This window comes from Coturnix japonica, chromosome 1, assembly GCF_054131305.1.
Source record: "Coturnix japonica strain WE chromosome 1, WE-NBRP24, whole genome shotgun sequence".
Taxonomy (NCBI): domain Eukaryota; kingdom Metazoa; phylum Chordata; class Aves; order Galliformes; family Phasianidae; genus Coturnix; species Coturnix japonica.
This window is the reverse complement of record NC_140663.1, coordinates 111,130,691-111,151,827: the sequence shown is the minus strand read 5'-3', so window position 1 is coordinate 111,151,827 and position 21,137 is coordinate 111,130,691. Positions and strand designations below refer to the sequence as shown.

General features: G+C 46.2%; 1 protein-coding gene across 3 annotated transcripts in view; it reads left to right on the top strand.

The window, feature by feature from the left end:
* Positions 1 to 2,701: 2,701 nt before the first annotated feature.
* NHS (NHS actin remodeling regulator) overlaps positions 2,702 to 21,137 on the top strand; it is a 235,923-nt gene continuing 217,487 nt past the window's right edge. For 2 of the 3 annotated variants that reach the window (XM_015885997.3, XM_015885992.3), the window contains exon 1: positions 2,703 to 3,356. In XM_015885997.3, the coding sequence (XP_015741483.2) occupies positions 2,969 to 3,356 (388 nt within the window). In that variant the 5' untranslated portion in view covers positions 2,703 to 2,968. Of the gene's footprint in view, positions 3,357 to 21,137 lie in introns of all 3 variants that reach the window. The other variant, XM_015885999.3, reaches the window with a different exon arrangement.

The following is a 21,137-nucleotide window of genomic DNA, read 5'->3' as shown; positions in this document are numbered from 1 at the left end:
CTTTTTGCTAACTCTCCCATCCTGATAATGAATGTGGTTTTGAAGTAAACCATAATAAACCTTTCAGTGCCATGGGTGAAAGCAAGTGCCATCCACAGTAGAGGCCCAGAGCAAATTTACTGCATGTAAGACAGCAGTACAACACAACAGAAGGCTTTTCTGGCAATAAATAAGCAGAAAGGAACAGTTTCAAGAGTTTAGCTCTGTTCATGACTGATACTCTTACTGACATGTCTGTCTCTGAGGTCTGCAAGTGTGTCTTGAAGTCTACTGGTGCAGAAGGTTGGCCTGGCCTGATGTGTTCATAAAGGAGCATCTTGGGGTACAATCGCAGAATTATAGAATGATTTGGGTTGGTAGGAATCTCAAAGCCCATTTGGTTCCACCCCCTCCCATGGGCAGGGCTGCCCTCCACCAGCTCAAGTCTCTTTTGCTTCTCCTTGCTGCTGCCCAAGGCCCCATCCAATCTGGCCTTGAGTGCCTCCAGGACAACACAGCTTCACTGGGCAGCTGTGCCAGTGCCTCACCAACCTCTGAGTAAAGGATCTCCTCCCAGAATCTAATCTACATTTCCCCTATTTTAGTTTAAAGCCATCCTCCCTGTCCTGTCTCTATGAGACAATGTAAAAGATCAGCTACCCTTCCATTTATAAGATCTCTTTTAGTACCAGAAGGCCACAATGAGCTTTCTCTTCTTCAGGCTGAACAATCCCAAATCCCTAAGCCTGACTTCATCTAAGAGGTGCTCCAGCCCTCTGATCATTTTTGTGACCCTACTCTGGACTCACTCCAGGAGCTTCACATCATTCTTGTGCTGGAGCCCCAGACCTAGATGCAGTGCTGCAGGTGGGGGGCTTCACAAGGGCAGAGCAGAGGGAGACAATCCCCTCCCTCTCCCCACTGGCTACCCCTCTTCCAATGCAGCCCAGGATGTAGTTGGCCTTCTGAGCTGCAAGCACATACTGTTAACTAAAGTTTAACTTCAGACCATGGCACTCTGCTGCCCTGCAGTCAGGACAGGGGGACAGGCCTTTTTGAGGAGCTCTTCAGAGAGGAGGTAAGTAATGAAAGACATGCTACAGGACCTCCAAAATGAAGATACACTAACTACTGTTAGTGAGAGAGTTACAGGGTTGGCAGGACCTGTACCTTTCAGATAAGCTGACCATTGTTGGACATTGGCTTCATTTAACTGTGCGCACTGGCCCAAGCCAGTGGCTCATAAGAATGTCTAAGAGAGGTGCAGGATGAGTGGCTGACAGCTGCTTCCCTAAACGCCAAGTTTTATCCCTGATAAGGGTTATGATGCTGCTTCCCGTGTGCTTCCCTCCCAAGTCTGTGTCTTGTGAGCCCACCTCAGTTTGGATGGTTGCTGTTCCTTCCCTAGCATTTAAACTTAGACTTCCCATTCCCTATCCCATTAATGAAACTCACATGAATTATTAAAGTACCTTTCAGTGGATAACAAATGAAGTACTTTGATTCTCTTGGGCAGGAAGAGCAGTACAGTCTGTGCTTCATTACTAAGAACAGACCACCCTGCTGCAGAAGAAACTCTGGCACAAGGGATATGGTGACTTTAACAGCTCTGACCAGATTTGTGATGGTCTTAGGGCACACAAAGCATCTGTGCCAAAAGCCAGCAGTAGATTTAGCCCAGTGGGTCAGCTATGCAGAAGGAGCCGTAGGTGGCTGCATGCCCCTGGGGCAGCAACCTGCACTAATAGAGCCTGGTGAGTGCTCCTGTGAGGTGCTGGTAATTACAGGTGTGAGGATGGCCCACATCATTACTCAGTGGATGGTGACGCACTGGAACAGGTTGCCCAAGGAGGTTGTGGATGCCCCATCCCTGGAGGCATTCAAGGCCAGGCTGGATGTGGCTCTGGGCAGCCTGGTCTGGTGGTTGGTGACCCTGCACATAGCAGGCGGTTGAAACTACGTGATCATTGTGGTCCTTTTCAACCCAGGCCATTCTGTGATTCTATGATTCTATGATCACGGCAAGCATGGGCAAGGGTGACAAGTGTTCAAGCGGGCAAGCTTAATCCAATATTTCCCAACTCTGGAATGTCAGCCTGGGGAAGGGCTGTCCTTCCACAGCAGCTTTTTCCGTGCCTCGTGCAGCTGCATGCTTACTACCAGTAATTTACAGGTTAAGTCCAGACTTCATGCCAGCTCACACTGAGGACCACACAGAGCTAAGCTCAGACACTTTGTGCCCGAAGCAGCACTCCCATCCGACCGCAGCCCACCTACCCCATCCCTGGAGGCGCTCAAGGACAGGTTGGACGGGACCCTGGGCAGCCTGAGCTGGTGGGCGGCAGCCCTGCCCACGGCAGGATTTGGAGCTCGATTTGGTTCCTTCCAACCAAAGCCATTCTATGACTCTGTGATTCCCTACACAGCTTCCCAGAGGGCGGCTCCATGCGTGGGACCACGGAACACCCCGTGCTGGACGGGACACCCGAGGATCCCCGAGTCCCGTCTCCCCACCCCAAACCCCAGCACTCCTGAGCTGCGGGACGCCCCAGGGCGCTTCCCGAGGCGCAGGGCTGGGGGGCTGGAGGTGGCTCCCACCGCTGCCCGCGGCTCCGGCTCCAGAGGTGCTGCGGTCCCTCCGACGCCTCCTGGCGGCGGCCCCGGCCCGCCCCCGCCCCCGCCCCGCCGCCTCGCTCCTCCTCGCGGCCGCGGGATTCCTCTCGCCGGGTTTTCGGGCCGCCCCTTCACACCCGCCGCCGGAGCGGGACGGCGCGGCGTGCGGGCGAGGGAAGGAGGGAGAGAAGGAGAGAGGGAGGCGGCGCGGATGCTCCCCGGCTCCCCGCGGCGGCAGCGGCGGATGCTCGGCGGCCGGCGGCAGCGCAGGAGCTCGGCGCGTAGCCGGAGCCCGGCGATGGGCGGCCGCGCGTGAGGGCGGCGGGGCAAGGGAGCAGCGATCCCGGCGAGCGAGCCCCGCTCCGAGGGCTCGGCCATGCCGTTCGCCAAGCGGACGGTGGAGCCGCAGCGGCTGTGCCGGCGGCAGCACGCCGCTTCCGTGCTGGATGAGAACCGGAGCGCGGAGCCGCCGCCGCGGGACCCGCCGCCGGAGGAGCCGGGGGCGACGGGCGAGGGAGCGCAGGCGGCCGGCGGCGAGCGAGAGGCGGCGGTGCTGATGGTGCTGGACCTGTGCGCGGTCAGCAACGTGGCCCTGTCGCGGATCCTCCGGCAGCTCTCCGACGTGGCCCGACACGCCTGCACCCTCTTCCAAGAGGTCGAGGCTGACATCCAGGGCACCCACCGCCGCGTCCGGGCGCTGCACGGCCGCATCGCCGGCCTCCAGGGGGCCGTGCGCGGCCTCGACCCCAAGCAGGAGGCAGTGCGTGAGTACCGCGGCTCGGGGCGGGCGGGCACCGGGCACGGCACGCCGGGCGGAGCTGGGGGCTCCCGGAGGGGAGCGGAGCCCGTGGGAAGGGGCCGGGGGCGCGGGTCGGGTCGGTGGGTGCCGCCGAGCGCCGCCGCGCCGCCGGCGAGAGGGATGATGTCAGTGGTTTGTGCCTTACATAAGGAGCGGCTGCCCGGCTCTCTGGGCGCATCTTCTGCAGCCGGGGAGGGGTCCGAGGCCGCTCTGCGGGTGCCCGGGAGGCGTCTGAAGGAGCAGCCAGCCCCGTCCCCGAGGTTTTCTCTGTTTGCTGCCGGTCCCCTTCTCGGGCACGTCTGCCTTTCCCTTAGACGTGTCTCTGACTTTCCGGTGGAGATGGGAAGCTCTGAAGTAGAAATAATCAAAGCGCCGCGTCTTTATCCAGTTTTCATAGCCATATAAAATAAGGAAGTTTGGTTCATGACTTCGTTGTATTTAAAGAGCAGCCCGACTAGCCGGGGAGGCGGGAAGAGGAGGGGAAGGAAAGGATGAGGGCAATGGGCGACTTCTGTTCTGAGCAATAAGTGCTTAAATCCTGCTGCCTCTCCACCCGAGCCATAAAAGCGGTGACAGGCTGCGCAGTCCTATCTGCTGCGTTCTGCTGAACATGGCTCGTGTTTACAGCAGCGTAATGATTCTGTGCTCTCACTGACGCATACGCTTCCCAAGTGCTCCCGAGTGTTTTCTCATAGGTAGGGCTGCGTACTGGAGGTGAGGAGTAGCAGGGATCGCTGCTGATCCTGCCCTCATCGTATCTGCCTTAGAAACAGCAATGGTTTTGGTAGAGAATTTGGCTCGGGTTTTGCTTTTTTTGCTGCTCCCCTCACAATCCCGTCTGAAGATGAAGGGAGACGAATTTACACTGGAGTAAGGGAGAGCACTCCTTCCTCTCATCGCTTTCCATGGATGTGTCAATTTAAAAAGAGAAATGTGCTCTGCATTCCCTTTCGGGAGCGGCGTGCGATAGAAGTAACTCCTCTAGGGTCAGTGGAGCCGTACCCATTAACACCATCGAGCCTTAAGCGTTCAGAGGTATTTAAATAGGATACTTGGCAGCTGGCACGGTGACTTTACTCGGGAGGGGTTCAATACATCAACTCCAGCTCAGCCTGACGGAGGCTGCCTGTAGTTTCAGGACTGGGGTGCAGTCAGAGCAGAGTGCCGGGCTGTGATTGGGAACTGCGGGGAGCGGGAGGGCCGGCGGTGTGCTGAGGGAACGGGCTGGGAAATAGAACTCCACGGGTCTCGTTCTCGTTTGATCTGAGTAGCTGTGCCCATACATTCGTGTAAGTGAGAGCTGAGCCGAGCCTTTCTAATCCGCACGGCTTTTTTTCTTTGTGGATTGTGCAAGCGCAGCTTGTTTTCAAATCACAGTGCAGAACCTTGATATTACACCGCAGTTATGTCGCGTGCTTAATTAGAGACTTTGGCTTTTCCCCTATGATGATAAATGCAGGATCTGCCTCTTCGTGATTCTTTTTCTCTTTGAGCCCTCCTCTCCTTAGGAGGGGAGAGACTTACGGCCACGACCCCCCTCTCGGCTGCCTGCCGATCTTCCTCTCTCCCTGCACACAGCATGCGTGGTGCAGTGCCGCCGGCAGGGCTGCAGATGTCCCCAGGTCTGGTGACCGAGGGCTCCGCTCAGCTCTGTCTCCAGCGCTGTTTGCTCTCCAGGGGCGTGCATCCTGCCCGCATCTCACAGCTGCTTGCAGGCACAGCATCCAGCCTTCTCCAGCCCTGGGCTGCACATGCTTTTGGCAGGAACGGCTCTGCCCCCATCCAATGGGCATGGGTAAAATGCTTCTTTGCGTGCTTCTGGATGCTACATCTGAACATCTCAGCTGGGACCTGGAGCTGAGCTGTACTGTTATCCTCCAAATCCATTCCCACCCGCAGCACCTCCTGCTGGCCCACAGACCACTCAGCATTCCCAAGGGCCAGATCCAACAGCCCCTCAGGAAGCTGCACATACTTGCGGTAGTGTATAATGGTAGCGTGCATTTTCTTTTCTGGGCTGACACCTCCTCCATTGTTACTTTCAATAAGACTGTGCTCATGTTTGTTTTAGACATGCTGTGCCTACACAGTCAATTCCTGACAGTGTTTCACTCAATACATGGCACCCAGTTATAGTATCATTAAGGTTGGAAAAACCCTCTAAGAGGGTGTCTCATCACACCACGCCCACTAATCACATCCCTCAGAGCCACATCTACACGTTTCTTGAAGACCTCCAGGGATGCTGACTCCACCACCTCCCTGGGCAGCCTGTCCTCATCACTCTTTCAGAGGAGAAACTTTTCCTAATATCCAATCTGAATCTGCCCTGATGAGACTTAAGGCCTTTCCCTCCAGTCTAATTGCTGTTACCTGAGAGAAGAGACCAACTTGTGCCTCACTGCAAGCCCCTTTGTTCTCATCAAAGCAACAGCAAGAACAGGTGCCTACAGGTCTGCCCAGGACCACTAGCCTCACAGCCTGGTCATGAAGTCTAAATGCTACACCTGAGGCTAACTCAAAACCAGCTGGAGATTTGGGCTTTGCAACATGGAATAAATTGGCACTGGTTATGTACCTGCTGAACATGGGATGGTTGTGCTGAACTTGCTGTGCAGCAGTAGCCAGGGGTGCTGGGCTGCTTGATGTATACATTGAGGTGCTGTGTGCTGGCATATGAGCAGAACAGCTGTGCAGCCCAGCCATGTATTTTTTAAGTACAGGCTTAAAACAACCAGGCTATCTCAGCACAGCTAGACATTCTTGATGTAACACCAACTGCAGCATGGTGGTTTGAGAATAATGCTACTAGACATGCCCTAGATATGGAGCTATGACATTTGAAGGCCTTTTTCTCCATGCTTCATGAGCCAGCTGGGTTCTGAATTTCCCTCGTGATGAAGGGGTGACCTGGGTGAGGAAAAGAAATGCTGGAATGCTGGGCAGACCCATCAGGGGAGCTCCTAGAGCCAGTGATTACACCTTATCCTGCTCCAGTCTTGGGTAGTTGCAGGCATGATACTAAGGGGAAAGGATCAGGAAGGTGCTCCCTTGAAAACAACAGTGGCTTGTTTTACATTGGAAGTTATTTATTGTTGCATTTAAATGTTGAGTTCAGGGACTATTAAAAGCACATCAAAATGAACTGATTACAGCATGCTTCTACTAATGCTTATCACTACAGCTGTCATTTTCATGAGGCCTTTCCATTCTCAGCTTTGTTGCTATTGAGGTGGTAGAGATTTGCAAGCCTGGATATTCTTTGCTTTAAGAGAGCTGCCTTAACTGCTGTGCTCAGCTGCTGCTCAAGGTTTTTACCTATGTGTTGCACTCTTGTTTAAGCTACTGTTCAGAAAGTGCATTTGGAAGGTCTTGTTAGACACAATAGGGACGGACTGTGGGCAGTCATGGGCAGGTCACCTTCAAAAACACCGTGTCTCTCTCTCCTGCCTTCCCACATGCTGCTGATCCTTTCATCTTTGATACAAGCCTCTGGACAGTTAGTGCTTTGCAAATACAAGTCTTTTCCCACCCTCCAATTGGAAGAGAAACAAGAGTGAGAAATGTTTTCCTGCTCAGCTCATGAACAAACTGCTTTGCCCTTCTGCCAGTCTAAGTTCTTTGCTGCTTTTCATCATGATCGGCTCCAGGCCCTGCTTCTAAAGCAGAACCATGTGGGAGTAAAATGATTGTTGTCAATCTTGCTGTTGCTTAGAGTTTTCTTATTAACAGCAAGAGAAATGAGCGGTGTGATATTAGTTTCATAATCTTGGTGGCACAAGAACTGATGGATTTCAGTGCAGGCTTGTGACTGAGTGTCTCTTTGCATTTGGAATGATGATTTCTCAGTCCAGGGAACTACAGATCTGGTGGTCTAAATGTCTTACTTTACAGAAACAGATGATGTTAGCCCTCTCGTTTTCTGAATAATCAATGTGACCAGAGAGCAGGTTCTTAAAGCCCTAGTTAACAAGATCCTGTTTGCACCCTGGCATCCTTGAGAATTCCATGCATTCCAGGCTTTCTTTTGTAAGCATCATTGTGTTACCAGAAGCAAATATTTCTAAAAGCAGTGCCCTTTCCAGCAGTTGTCTTATAAAAGACTTCATTGCACCTCTTCTCTGTTCCTGATTTTCCTATATGCTTGCATTTAGTGATACAGCTGCGTAGCAGCGTGGATATCCCCTATATTACTCTCTTCATCAGATGTCCCCTATACCTTTTTCCTCTTTACGGATGTGACAGTACTGAGGTAAAACAGACAACTGTGAACTGCTCCGCTCCATTATTATTTTAGACTGTGCATTAATTTATTCTGTTTCATTGAAACCAGTTAGTGGAAACATCCTGGATAGTTTCACTTTTGCTTTTGGTCTGTTTCAATGGGCTTTCTAGATGGTTGTTTTCTTTTGGGGGGTGATTTGGTTTTTCATTTTTTATTTATGCACCATTATAATGCTCTCCTGTTTGGGTTTTGAACACTGCAGGGATATATTTCATCAGTTGTGAGGTTTCCATGTATCTTCTGCTGCAGCTCTACCATGTTCACAAAACATACATTGGATGCAAAGCTCAGCAGATAATGCCTCTCCTCTTCCTCAGCTTGCAGCACTGAAACCTCAGTTGCTTCTGAACCTAGAACCCTGCACCCCCATGCTTCTGTTTCAGGACCTGATTACACTGTGAGGCCATTCTAGAGTTGCAAGTGCTTGCAGAGATCTTCTGGAAGGTATGTAGGTCTTGAAGAGCAGGTGCCCTATTGGAAGAATAAGCCATCAGGTGCAAGTTGTGTAGATAAATGCTATACTTAATCCCAGCTTCGCAATATCCCAGGGAATCCTTAGTGCAGTTTCCATTGCGTAGATCTATCGTGTGGAGGCACAAATGTAGACTCCACAGTTCAGATACATTTGTACTAACAGGTCTCTGATACTGCTGGCAACAAATGATAACATGTTTCTACCTTCCCTTAACTCTGCATTAAAGAGTTATATGCATATTTGTGCATTGTAGTGGATAAGTATTTCTAGGTGTAAACTTGGTTACGCTTAAAAATAGACACTAATGTAGTTTGGGGACGTGAGGCACAAGAATGTATTCACAGCTCTCTTTGTATATTGCATATAAATTGGTAAATCCTCATAGGGCACATAACAAAACCTCCAAAGAAAAAGAGTTATATGTTAGATGCAGCAATCAGTCATCTTCAGCTTTGTGTCCGAATTGAATAACACAGCCTCTTAATTTGTCCTCTTGGAAGTGCAGGAAGGCTTTGTTTGGTGTTTTTTTGTCAGGTGTGTATTCTTTGGTTTTGTGCTTGTTGTTGCTTATTTGTTTGTTTTATACAATTCTCTGATGTACTTAATGCAAATAAAACAAGTTGTGAGCATGTGAGAATTGGAAAACTGCCTCAGTGCTTGGCTTCTTCGCAATGCAGAGGGCTGATGTCAAGTAAGCCCACCCTGCAGGAGCAGGAGGCCAAACCATTGGTTTTCCTGTTTACCTTTTGCTACTGTTGCAACAACAAAGAAGTATAGGAAGAAAAACCTGCTCAGTTCAGAATCCCATTTGTACCTTGCCCATCACATTAGAAAGAGTGCCACCATCTAGGAAGATTCCCTATCTTTGTTTACAGAATAGTGATGGAAGACCTGATATGGGAGAGCACAACCCTGAAGAGCCTGAGGTCAAGAGATTTTTTTTCACCCATTTAGTATGTGATAGAATGTAAGGGGAAGAAGTTTGTCAGGTTGCTTTGGCAGAGACACAGTGTTTTCAAAGTGCTGTTTGGTGCCTTCAGTCATGTTGACTTGTGTAAAGCAGACTCGCCTTTTTGCAGATAAAAGCAAAGGGTCAAATCCTTTGTCTTGTATCAGTGGGACAGCTCTGAGAACTCAGTGCTCAGAGAGACTAACTAACCTTTATCTGTATAACCTGGTAACAGTTAAATAGCAAGCAGCTGTGGTTTTCCTCTGAAGCCATTCCCTGTTAAATAGATGTAAATCTTTAGGAATTTTGCTGAATCTCATTACTCAGTCCTCCTCTTGCATAGTACCGAAGAGCTTTACGTGTTCTGTAGTTATTTTTCATCCTATAAACAATACTTAAATTGGTGCAGCAGGTTTGAAGTGAATGCTTAATTAGAGAGCCTTCTAGACATAGATCTAATGTCCAAATACATGCAAAGCTGGACTGCCATTTCACTGCAGCTATATTGCTATGTAGTATCACAGCCATTAATGGGACTTTTGTCTGGCTCACACTCAATAGACAAACAAGGAGCTCCAGTGAGTTTATTAGAAATCCAGGTAGAAATAACACAACTCCTTTAAGGCCAATGAGATTATCCAGGAGTAAGACTGCAGAGAAAATGAAATCAGGTAAGAGACCTATACTTACTGTGGATTTGGTGACAAAATATCCTGCAACCCTCTTAAACCTCTGTGCTTCTGTTGAAGATCTTTTGTAATTTAATGTATGCATTTGTATGGAGACGTGAGATGAGTGTTTGATGAAACCAATGGCGTCATTCCTACTTCTGGTCAGTTCCCCTGCTGATACAAGAGAGATTTGGAGATTAAGAAGTAAGTGGATCCTTATAGCTTCCTGAGGACATGGAAAGGTCATTCACCTGTTCATTCACGTACATAAAAGATGGTAGTTTCCCTTTATGAAAGATGAAGGGCCTGGAGTGTTTCCAAAAAGCTACCGCATAATTCTCAAATGTCCTTGGACAGAGAGAAGGATTTGAGAGGAGGAAATACAAACAATCAGGCATAATGGTGCCAACTCAACTGCTCTTCTGGTTCGGCAGAAGCAAGTCTTGTTGACAATTCTTCAGTATGTTTGCTTGTTCTCTGTCTTAAATTTCAAGGATCAGATTATGACAGGTCTGGCACAGATATGAAAAGGTGGGGAGAAAACATGGCACAGTCCAGCCACAGTCTCTCCTTATCCTATTAAGAACGGCTGCTGAAAGGCAGATTGGGCTCTTTCTCTCTCCAAGCTGGATAGCAAAGCAGACCTGGCTGTTTGAAAAGCCCCTAATCTGACACATTTCCTTCACACATGCCTAAATGTATTGTACCCAAATCAGAGGCCCACAGGGAACTCTTAAAAGCAGTATTACGATGTCCAAAGTGGAAAAAAATATGACCAGCTCATGAGAATAATGCACTGTTGCATTTTGAAAGCATTGCTGCGCAGCTGTGTGGTCTTCTTAGTCAGAGAACTGGGATTTTCAAAAGCTGTTCTTTCCAATTGCTTGGCATCTCCACATAATCGGAGTCTGACATCAGACTCTCCGCTGGAACTACTTGAGCTATTAGGCTGTGAAGAGCAGAAGCCTTCTGTGTTACTGAGTGTGCGTGTGGGGGGGAGTTTTTTCACTTCCTTTGATGTATTAGCATCAAGAGAGGGAGTCTTAGCTTCATTCCTAATTGCTTCTCGTCTTTGAATTTATATACCAATATGTAACTAACTGCAAAGGGAGATAGCAGAATTTATAAAAAGTTCAAAAAGGCAGGGCTTAGAGCATGATTCAAATAAAAGATAGCGTACAGCGTGTGCTGTTTTTAGCTGAAGTATCTCCCCAGAATTCTTCCCGTTTACATTTTCATTATATCTAACCGCTTCTAATGTGCCGCTCAGTTGAACAACAGACATGTTTTTAGGGTAGATTTTATAGTAGATATACACCCACTGTGTTCTTGAGTCTTCAGATTGCAGTATCTGCATTGGACAATCTTTTCTTATACCTTCTTGGCTGAAGGCAGGAAGAAAGCAGGAGCGATGGAACCTAATTAAGCCTGTGGCTTAATTACATCAGGACTTGTATGCTTGAAATGCTGCTAGATTCAATGGGAGCTGTGTGGCACTGCCATGTCAAGTCCCAGCAGAGAATGGCTATTTTTTTTTTCTTTAATTATTATTTTTATAGGATCACTATAATTCTTACAAGGCTGCCATGGTTTTCACTTTCTTTACAGCTGGACTTTGAACTACAGCAGCTCAGGCTGAGTCCCTGAGAAAGTTTGAAGGAGCTTGTTTGCTCGAGTATACACGTGATTAAGGAGAATGAGCATAGAGTGGTGTGTTTGTGCTATAAATATGCATAGCTTGCTCTGGCCTCTACAGTTTTTCCTCTGCCTTCTCTGATTGTTTTTGTATTTATTTATTTATTTTTGTTAGCTTGTTGTTGTTTGAAAAGGCCCTTAGGTTGCTCTGGAGGAAGGGCGTGTTGAGGGGAAAAGGCCCTGATCCTCAGAGCCATGTGTAATTTTCTGTGGCTGCAGAATCAGGACGTTTTGAGAGATGAATTATGTGGGGTACACTGAAAAATTCCTTGCATTGCACAGAATTTGGATTGCTATGATAAGGAGTGATTTAAGTGAAATGAGAGATTAGTTATGATTAAATACTTATCACTCAAATCAGGGTGGGTCCCAAGAAAGGGTACTCCCCAGCTCCATCTCCCCTAACCCTTCTAAGATTTGTTGCTGACTTGGAGGAAGAAGAGGGCCAGTTCTTGGCATAGACATGGCCCTGTCTTTGCTGAAGAGGTTTTTGGTGAAGTGTTGTATGAGGGAGGATAGACAAAAGTGGTAAAGTGATTCCTCAAAAATGAATGAGTATGTCAAGGACTGACCACTGATTTTCATCTTATCCTGGAAGCTACTTGGCTCAGCACAGCTCAAGTTTTGAAGGCAAGCATCCTTTTCTTTTTTTCCTTTTCCCCTCCTCCTTGTTCTCCTGGCTTTCCTGTAGACCATCAATTATAACATCATTTTATGGGCTCTTGTCCTGGCATGCTTAAGATAGCCTGTTTTCTCTCCTGGATTCACTCTTTCCCCCAGGTCAAGTATTGCTGCAGCAACCTGTAGTCTTGGTCAGCACAGCAGATTGCCTGAAGTCTTGCACAGAGTTAGCACAACAAAGCTAAATTTTCCCTGTGGGGTGGATTATTCTGACAATGCCATTTTTAACCTGTTTTCTTACTGAAACAGTAGCACACTCTGTGCATGTATAGCAGGGGAGTAGGTAGAGATACCTATGTATCTCACACCAGCCCTTTAGAAACTTTATATCTGTTATTCAACTACAATCTCAACTACATTGCCACAGGGTAGGAATCATAAAAGAGGCTGACAGGTAAAGGAGAGAACAGGCTATTACTGCTGCATTTGAAGGAAGGGCTTGTTCTTTATTAGACACTAGAAAATCCACTGGGGAAAGAATCCCATATAAATGCTCCAAACCAATAAAAAAGAAGTGCTCCAGTTGGAGCTCAGATTTTATTCAATATGAAAGTCAGTCCTTTGCATGACATAAAAGCTGGAGAAAACCAGGCTTCATTAGTTCCGCTGCTTGCAGAACTGCTTGTTCGTGTTTCTTGTTCCCCTCTAGAATTACTGATGATGTCTTTGCAATTTTAGGGAAAAAAAAAACTTATGCCTTGAATGACTTTCCTTTTAGGACATCCTATACTTTGTTCTTTTTTTTTTTTTTCATGAGGGATGCACCTATGCCTTTACCCTCTGTCTTATCACTGAAAGAAACCCCCTCTCATTGTAAGAATGAACAGTATTAATTTTTATAGCTGTGGTTTATTCTCCATTGATTATCTTTAATGTGGTACTGTCTTGTTCAGTTAATAAACTACTGATAACCTGCTAAGATTTAATTAACCTCTCTTCCCCCAAACATAACCTGCTTTTAATAGATGTTATAAATGCATTCATTATGGCTGGCTCATTAAAATCACTGCTATAAGTTCCTTTACTTTGAAATTGCACTCTGGCTGAAGTATATTCTTTGGCAATCATCTTGTCATTGCTCTGCTAGTAGCCTAAAGTATGTACCACTAGTTCATGATTTCAGCAATATTCTTTTTTGCCTCTGTTATGTCTACCACAAACTTGATTCCACCTCAGTGCTGAGACAGAAGGTGGGTAAGTTGTGTTCTGGATAGCATCCTCCTGATGAAGAACTCATAGGCTTACCTGAAGATCTGCTGTTATCTCTCTGTCACTGCTAGGACATGGCTGCTCAGCTGTTAGTCAGCACCTGGAGCCTGTGAGCCATCCCTTTTTAAGCACAATTGGTCAGAGCAACACTGGTTGGGATGTAGGTGTCTCCAGTTCCACTCTTGCTCACTGCTGGGCCAGCTGACATGCTGAGGGCAAGGATGTGGGCTGCATGCGTGGGACTGCCCAAACACAGTGCAGTTTGTATGACATATCATAGAATCATAGAATATCCCAAGTTGGAAGGGACCACAAGGAGCCTGGGGTCCAACCCCTGGCTCTGCACAGCACCACCTGAAATCAAACCCTATGACTGAGTGTGTTGATCAAATACTCCCTGAACTCTGGCAGCTCAAGTCCATGCCCACTGCCTTGGAGAGCCTCTTCTCTGCACTGAACAAACTAAGGGACCTCAGCTGGAGGCTTTTAACATCCTATTCATCTTCATTTTTACACCATTTAGACCCATCACCATCTTTGTAGCCTTGAATACAGCCCTAACACACCTGCTGTCTGCCAGCAATGCCACCATCCCCATACAGCAGATCAGTATGGTGGTGATAAGATAGCTGTACTCTGTGGTGTGTGGTTACATTGCACCAGGCACTTGTTGTGCTGGAGATGTTCCATGCTGTGGTGCTCTGGGCCTAATCCATTTGCCTGGGAGGCAAGCCAGGATTGCAGCCCTGACTGGGGGTCAGCTGCAGAAGATGAGAAGAGAGAGGCCAAAGCTCAGAGGCCTGGCTGAGAGGAGAGTGAGCTGGGCCAGGCATAACAGCATCTTACTTAAGATTTGAAATTTCATCAGGAAGCTTTCTTGGTAGTGTATGTGATGAAATACTGGCACAGGCTGCCCAGAGAGGTTGTGTAGTCACCTCCTTGGAGATCTCTGAGAGCCTTCTGAACATGATTCTGGTACCCTGCTCTGGGTGTCCCTGCTGGGGCCTGATGGACCCAGAGGTACCTTCCTACCTCAGCCATCCTGTCATTCTATGACTGAGCTGCCAGACCCATGCTTGTGATCCTTGCTTATGCTTTACTGTCTGCTTAAAGTATATTTACAACCCAGGCTTTTTACCCAGCTTACGCTGTAGGCATTTTAAGGACCTCTGTCAATACATGCAAAATTCACTGGGTAATTCTCTATCAGGTCCAAAGATAAAATAATCTGCCTACAAAATAGAGTGGAAATAACCTCTGTTTGAAGAGCGCTGGGTCTGCAAGTGAATGAATGGGTTACAGCTACCTTCCACAGCTATAATGTGGCTATTCATTTATGAAATTGTCCAAGTGGAACTTAACACAAATTATTAATGTAGATTAGAAGTATTTTTCATTTATCTGCTTGTTCCTAAGTGCTGTGCTGAAGAACCCAGCAGAATGGCAATTTGTTAAAGGAAATGAGAGGAAAATGCAAAATATTGCAGTTCAGAGTGATTTTTTTTTTTCTTCTTCTTTCTTTTCTTTCTGGATTTGGACTTCCTGATTGGCTGTAGGTCTGACTTGATGAGCAACAGTTTGGACTGTGAGACTAAGGGATTCTGCTGCCATAAGAAAGATGAGTGTGCCCACCTTCATGCAGACCTTTTTTAACAGTAGTTGAGATAGAAGAGGTTTGGACAGTATTTCCTTCCTCAAAATTTTGTGTGTCAGTGGAAGAGAAATGCCTTTTTATATATCATAGAATCATAGAATTACCCAGGTTGGGAAAGACCTTGAAGATCATCAAGTCCAACTGCAGCCTAACCATAGTAGCCTAACTCTAACAACCCTCTGCTAAATCATATCCCTGAGCACCACATCACAGAGGTAAAAGATAAACAAATATCAATGGAAATGATGGGCCAGATAACATTGGTCATTAAGTCTAGAAAAGCTTAACAGAGGTGAGAAGAAATTCTGCAGCTATATCAGCAGCAATATGCTGAAAACAGAGGGAAATATCCATTAATATAGTTCCTATGACAAAGTTAGCAATTGAAGGTAATTGATATGTCTTGTTCTTTCTCTCTTCAACTTTGTGTCTTCATCCAAAAGCACCCTGCAGTTCCTCCTTCTCCCCTCCCTCTCCAACTGGAAGGTTAGTCTTGCCTTGAGGAATTGTGGTGGTACTGATAGAAAATCTTCTACTGGATGTTGTGGGCGATCATACCCCAGAAGTGGGGTACATTTTCCTAGTGTCTGTGGGAAAGATGCTGTTTTATTGTCCTTGTTATTCTGACTTGCAGGAGTAAAGGCTTTGCTTTTGAATTGCCTCTGCTAAATTACATGGAGGAATGAAAAATAACAAATACAGAAAACCTCAGCTTAGTTCATGAAATTAATCCTTCCAAGAGAACAGATGTGGAAGTGAAAGGTAAAGTGATGCGAGTCTACAGTGTAGTTTGCAGAATCTCTGAGGGAGTGTTTTATACTCATATTTACTGTTGCATGGAAAAAGTCCAGCTTTGGACTTGTTAAATAAGTCTCTGTAGAAGTTGGCACATGCTCACCTTGTATGCTGCAATCTGCTTCTCTGCTGCTTCTTGATTCTAGTGGCAAGAGCCAGATGGACAGAGCCCTAGAGCTGAATTCTGAATTAAGTGTGCTAGCATGGAAGACTGGAGCTGGCTGAATCAAACTTTGGCCAACACTTCAGTACTTCTTAGTCCAAGGTACATCCGCTGTTTCAAAGTACTTTTTGGTTTTATTTTCTTTCAGACCATAGAATTTGGTATATAATTTAACATACTAACAGCCAAGAATATAAGACAGTGGTGTGGACCTCTCTCTCAGCCTCCAATGCTTCCATTTGCTGGTGCCATTCCACCTGATGAAGGCACTATGTCTAGGTATGATGTTCTATTCCTCCCTCAGTAAGCAGGATTTCTTGTTACTGGGAGCTGCAGGTTTTGCCCTTTGAGTACCAACCCAAAGTTTGCACTTACCAATCTTTCTTTTGAGTCCTGGATTGTAGAGGAGTGAGCTTTTCTGTGTTACAGACAGCACGTCCTGGTTAATTACAGTCATGTAAAGATGAGGTTGTGCCATGGGACTTGGTTTAATTAAAGAAAAAAAAAAAAAACGGTGCTGAGAAGTTTAATAAATGTCTGCAGTGTTCTATCTGGATGCTGAGTGCTAATGCTGCAGTTCTCTTCAGGTGCATTCAACTTCAGTTAGAAAAAAAGCCAACTGAGCTTGACATCTGCACTAATGATAGCTTTTCATTATCTGTCCAACCGGGCTGGTGCCTGGTGTTGCACTTTTCACAGCTTGGGCTTGGATCTGGGCTTTGGGAAAAAGAGTTGTGTGGGTAGTGGTGTTAGAGGAAAACTTGCAGTGCAGAGTCTAAGGCTTTTCCCGAATAGTGGAAAAATCATGATCGTGCATGTGAAGTGTGGACTTAGAGCAACTTTGTGTGGGTGGTCTTATTTTGATTCTTTTCCCCCCAGCCCGCTTCCCTTCCTACTCACTTACACTGAAGTCTGTCGTCTATTTGTCTTGAGCTTTACTAATAATCACAGATAATATACAACAAAAACAATAATAAAGTGTCTGCATTTGCAATCTCTCTGAACTGTGGAAGCCACAAGATCTTCTAGACATGGTTTTTAATACTAGCTCGTGAGATCCATGATGCCCGTCTGTTAGCAGCATGTTTAAATGTGATTAATGTGAAAGTTGCAAGGATTGCAGATAGCTTTTGCTAGTCTACAACAGAGCCTGTCACTGTTAATCTTTCACAGTATTAAAAGCTTAATATAGTAAATCTAATGTTATGGAAAGCTGTAGCTTTGCTTTGTTACTGTCACCTTACTGCATTATTAAGCTAATGTTCCCTTTTCCTCCATAGTTCATAAGCACAGTAGAGGCAGTATAGGTATCATTAACCTGCAAAAGAGTATTTAAATGATCATATATATATGAAGTCTCTCAGGAAAGATGCTATGGCATAAAAGGATTCAGGGGAACACTAAATTTGATTGGGATTCCCAAGCAGTGCTGGCCAGGGCAGGCTCACTAGGCATCAGCCCTTCCCCAAAACCCTCAGAGAGAGGAGTAGTCATAAGTGATGCTTTGCTGTAGTAGTTATTCGTTGTGACCTCTCTGAGATTAGAATTTATTTAGTCTTACCCAGGCATGACAGGATCCCTACCTCATCAGTAATGCCAATGGTGCTTAATCATAACTGCTGTGTATGTAACAGCAGTCACAGGCAGCATAAGCGGTGCTGTGGCAGAAGCTGGGACTGCCAGCTGGAGCAGGATGATGCTGTGGAAAACAAAGAGAGGACCCAGGGAAGGAAAATTTCTTTCTCTGTGTAACTGCTTGTGTTGGAAAGGATCAAAGAAACCATAATGAGGCTGTATCTTTCTTTCTTTCTTTCTTTCTTTCTTTCTTTCTTTCTTTCTTTCTTTCTTTCTTTCTTTCTTTCTTTCTTTCTTTCTTTCTTTCTTTCTTTCTTTCTTTCTTTCTTTCTTTCTTTCTTTCTTTCTTTCTTTCTTTCTTTCTTTCTTTCTTTCTTTCTTTCTTTCTTTCTTTCTCTCTCTCTCTCTCTCTCTCTCTCTCTCTCTCTCTCTCTCTCTCTCTCTCTCTCTCTCTCTCTCTCTCTCTCTTTCTTTCTTTCTTTCTTTCTTTCTTTCTTTCTTTCTTTCTTTCTTTCTTTCTTTCTTTCCTTTCTCTCTCTCTCTTTTTTTTTTCTTTCTTTCTTTTTAAAGAACATTTTAGAAGGTTGATTCAGTTGAATAGTTGTTTACTCAAGATCTGCAGGTGGCTTGTAAAGTGTAATTAGATCCCCCTTACCTTTTAAACCCGGATCTACAGCTTTGTTCATTTTGGTTGGGATGTGTCTGTGTGGTGCGTGCAAAGATTCCCACTCATGAATTTACAGTGGGAGACTGGTGGAGGGGAGGGCTTATTATAAAACTTGTCATTTTGTGGCATGGTTACAAGGTGCTTTTGGTTCCAGCGGGGACAGCAATGGTGCTTTGGTCCAGACATGTCAAAACTGCTTTTAATCTGTAAGGTCATCAGGCACCGTAGGACAAATTGAGACCTGCTTTTTGCTAAAGCACTCCCTCAGTTCCATCACACAGAGCTTCTTCACAGCAGCCAAGTGGCTTGTCCACATCCAGCCATTGCAGAGAGTCAAAATCAGATCAGATAGGATAGTGCTGTCAAAGGGGTAGTTACAAAATGTACAGTCCGAGATCAGACCAGACTCTGTAGGATTTTCTAGTTCTTTTGTGTACCTCTGTATAATCCAGTCTTTGAAGCATTTAAGAGCTTGAGGTGCCATGATTAAAAGCTTCAAGTACTATTCTTTTTCATTTAGCCTCTAAGAGGATAGGCAGCAATTCCAGTGCTCTGAGCTGCTGTGAGGACTTATAGAGAGGACAGACCTCACTTGCCTTTTGTGAGATGTGGTAACACACACATCACTGAAAAGATGAAAATACTCAGTTCTGATCCCTGGAGGCTGCTGTAGCACACTGTGCCTGCAGTTCCCATTTTTGCTCCTGCCTTGTCCTGTGGATTGTGGAGTGATGTATGCTGAAGAACTGGTGTAGGTTGCCCACAGAGGTGGAGGGTGCCCCATGCCTCGAGACACTCAAGTTCAGACTGGACAGGACTCTGAGCACCCTGATGTGGCTGTGGATGTCCCTGTTCATTGCAGGGGAGTTGGATTACATGAGCTTACAGGATCCCTTCCAACTTGAACAGTTGTGTGATTCTATGATCTAGTGTCCTCCCTCCATCCTCAACAGGGGGACATACACCAAAGGCTTCAGGCATTGAGTTGAGGTGAGGAACCTACAACATAGAATCAATCTGGGACCGGCTTTGCTCTGCTCCTCTCCTCAGATTTTTACAAGTGACAGATTTGGCTCACACTCCACAGGAAATCCCAAGAGTTTCCAGATTGGTTTTTCAAAGCTTTACAAAACTGTTTGTAATAGTATAGAATCTGTTTACAGGAGTCCTCATGTATGAGCTCCATCCTGTACTTGTGAGGCTGGAATATGCTTGGAAAAGGCCACTTTCTCCCAGCTTGGGAGATGAAGGAGGAAGGGTAAGGAGCATTCATCAGCACCTTGAATGTTCACTTAGTTTTCAGCTGACTTTTTAGCTGCTCAAATGTGGAGAAAAGAAGATTCAGTAAACAAGTGTGTGTTTTTGTCTTCAGTGACTGCCTACTCAGGCAAGGGAAACATGATTTAGCTGCTCGTTAGTGCTGATGTATCAGAATTGGCAAACGCTGAACCCTTCTGCTACTGGATCTGCCCCAGTTGCTTGATGTGCAGTGATGAATGGAAGAACATTCACCACCACTGTTGCACAAACAACCAAGCTAATAAAAAGCAGCTGATTATGTCATTGTAGACTGCAGAAACTCTAGAGCAGCAGAGAGATTATTTGAAAACAGATGTTCTTATCTGGGAGCTCTTAGAAAGGTAGAGCAATAGTGTCTAAAGGGGAAGAAACACAAAAATGCACATGACAAATCCTAGCAGGATAGGCACAAAACAACGTATCTATCTTGTCCTTATTGGTTCAGTACTAAGGGACATGGTTTAGTGGGGAAATATTGGTGGTAGGTGGCTGGTTGGACTGGGTGATCTTGGAGGTCTTTCCAACCTTGGTGCTTGAATGATTCTATGACCTTTGTAAGAACTTGTGCCTTGGATCCTTAGCCTGGGTCTGAGTTTGAAAATGAACTGAGCTTTGAATGGTGCCACTGATAATTGGAGCTGTGCTGGCATTCTCCAGTGGGAGATTTAACTTAGAGGGAGAAGGTTTTTTTTACAGGGACACTCTAGAAAGAAATAGCAGTTGGAAAAAGAAAAAAAGAAAAAGAAAAAGAAAACCTCTGTGAGAACTGGAATTATACAAACCATCTGTCTGGCCTCCCATAAAACGATACCGGCCTTTTGTACCTCCATGCAAGTGGTATTTAACCCTCGCTATCATTATGGCGTGCTGCCGAGACAGATGAACTCGCTCAGCCGATGCCGGAGCGGGGCCTGGGAACAAAGCACAGGGTTTGTGAGGGGCTGTTGGGCTGTCAGCAAGGCCAACCGTTAGCTCATTATTCAGGCAGACAAAGCTGTACGCCCTCATGTGCAGGGCTTTCTTTCTTCCCCTCCCTGAGGTAGCTCACAAAGAGAAGCCGGCTTGTAGAGCAGCCCCAGAAAGCTGGGCTATTGTCTCCATCAACGTTTCTCTGCCCTCTGGAGGCAAAAGCTGTCCCATGGCATATGGCCCAGGTTGTACCTAGGCTCCCTGCTCCCAAGTGCTGGTATGGGCAGGGTGCAGTGTCTCTGCCCATCTCCTCACACAGCCTCTCCAACAGAGAGGGTTCCTTTTGGGTGTAAAGGGCATTATTCTTCCTATGCACCTCATGGCAATCCTACATTGAAACTGGAAAAGTGTACTTGGGAAAATAGTTTTGATCAGAAAAGCCCTAGTGAGTACCAGATGGCTCAAGCAAAAAGTGCAAGAAATACAGTAGTAGGAAGTAGTAACAACTGCCCACACATGAAGCTTTATCCTAGAGAAAGCAGGATTGCTTTCATCAGGTTCCCTGAATCATCAGCATTTCTTGCTCTTACGTGTTGGATTTTTTCCACTCTATATGTTATCACTGCATATACTACTATTAATTGAGCTTCCTTTTTCTGCCTTCTTGTTTTTTTTTTTAATTCTCTTAAAATTCTCACAATCAGCAATGAGACTTGGCC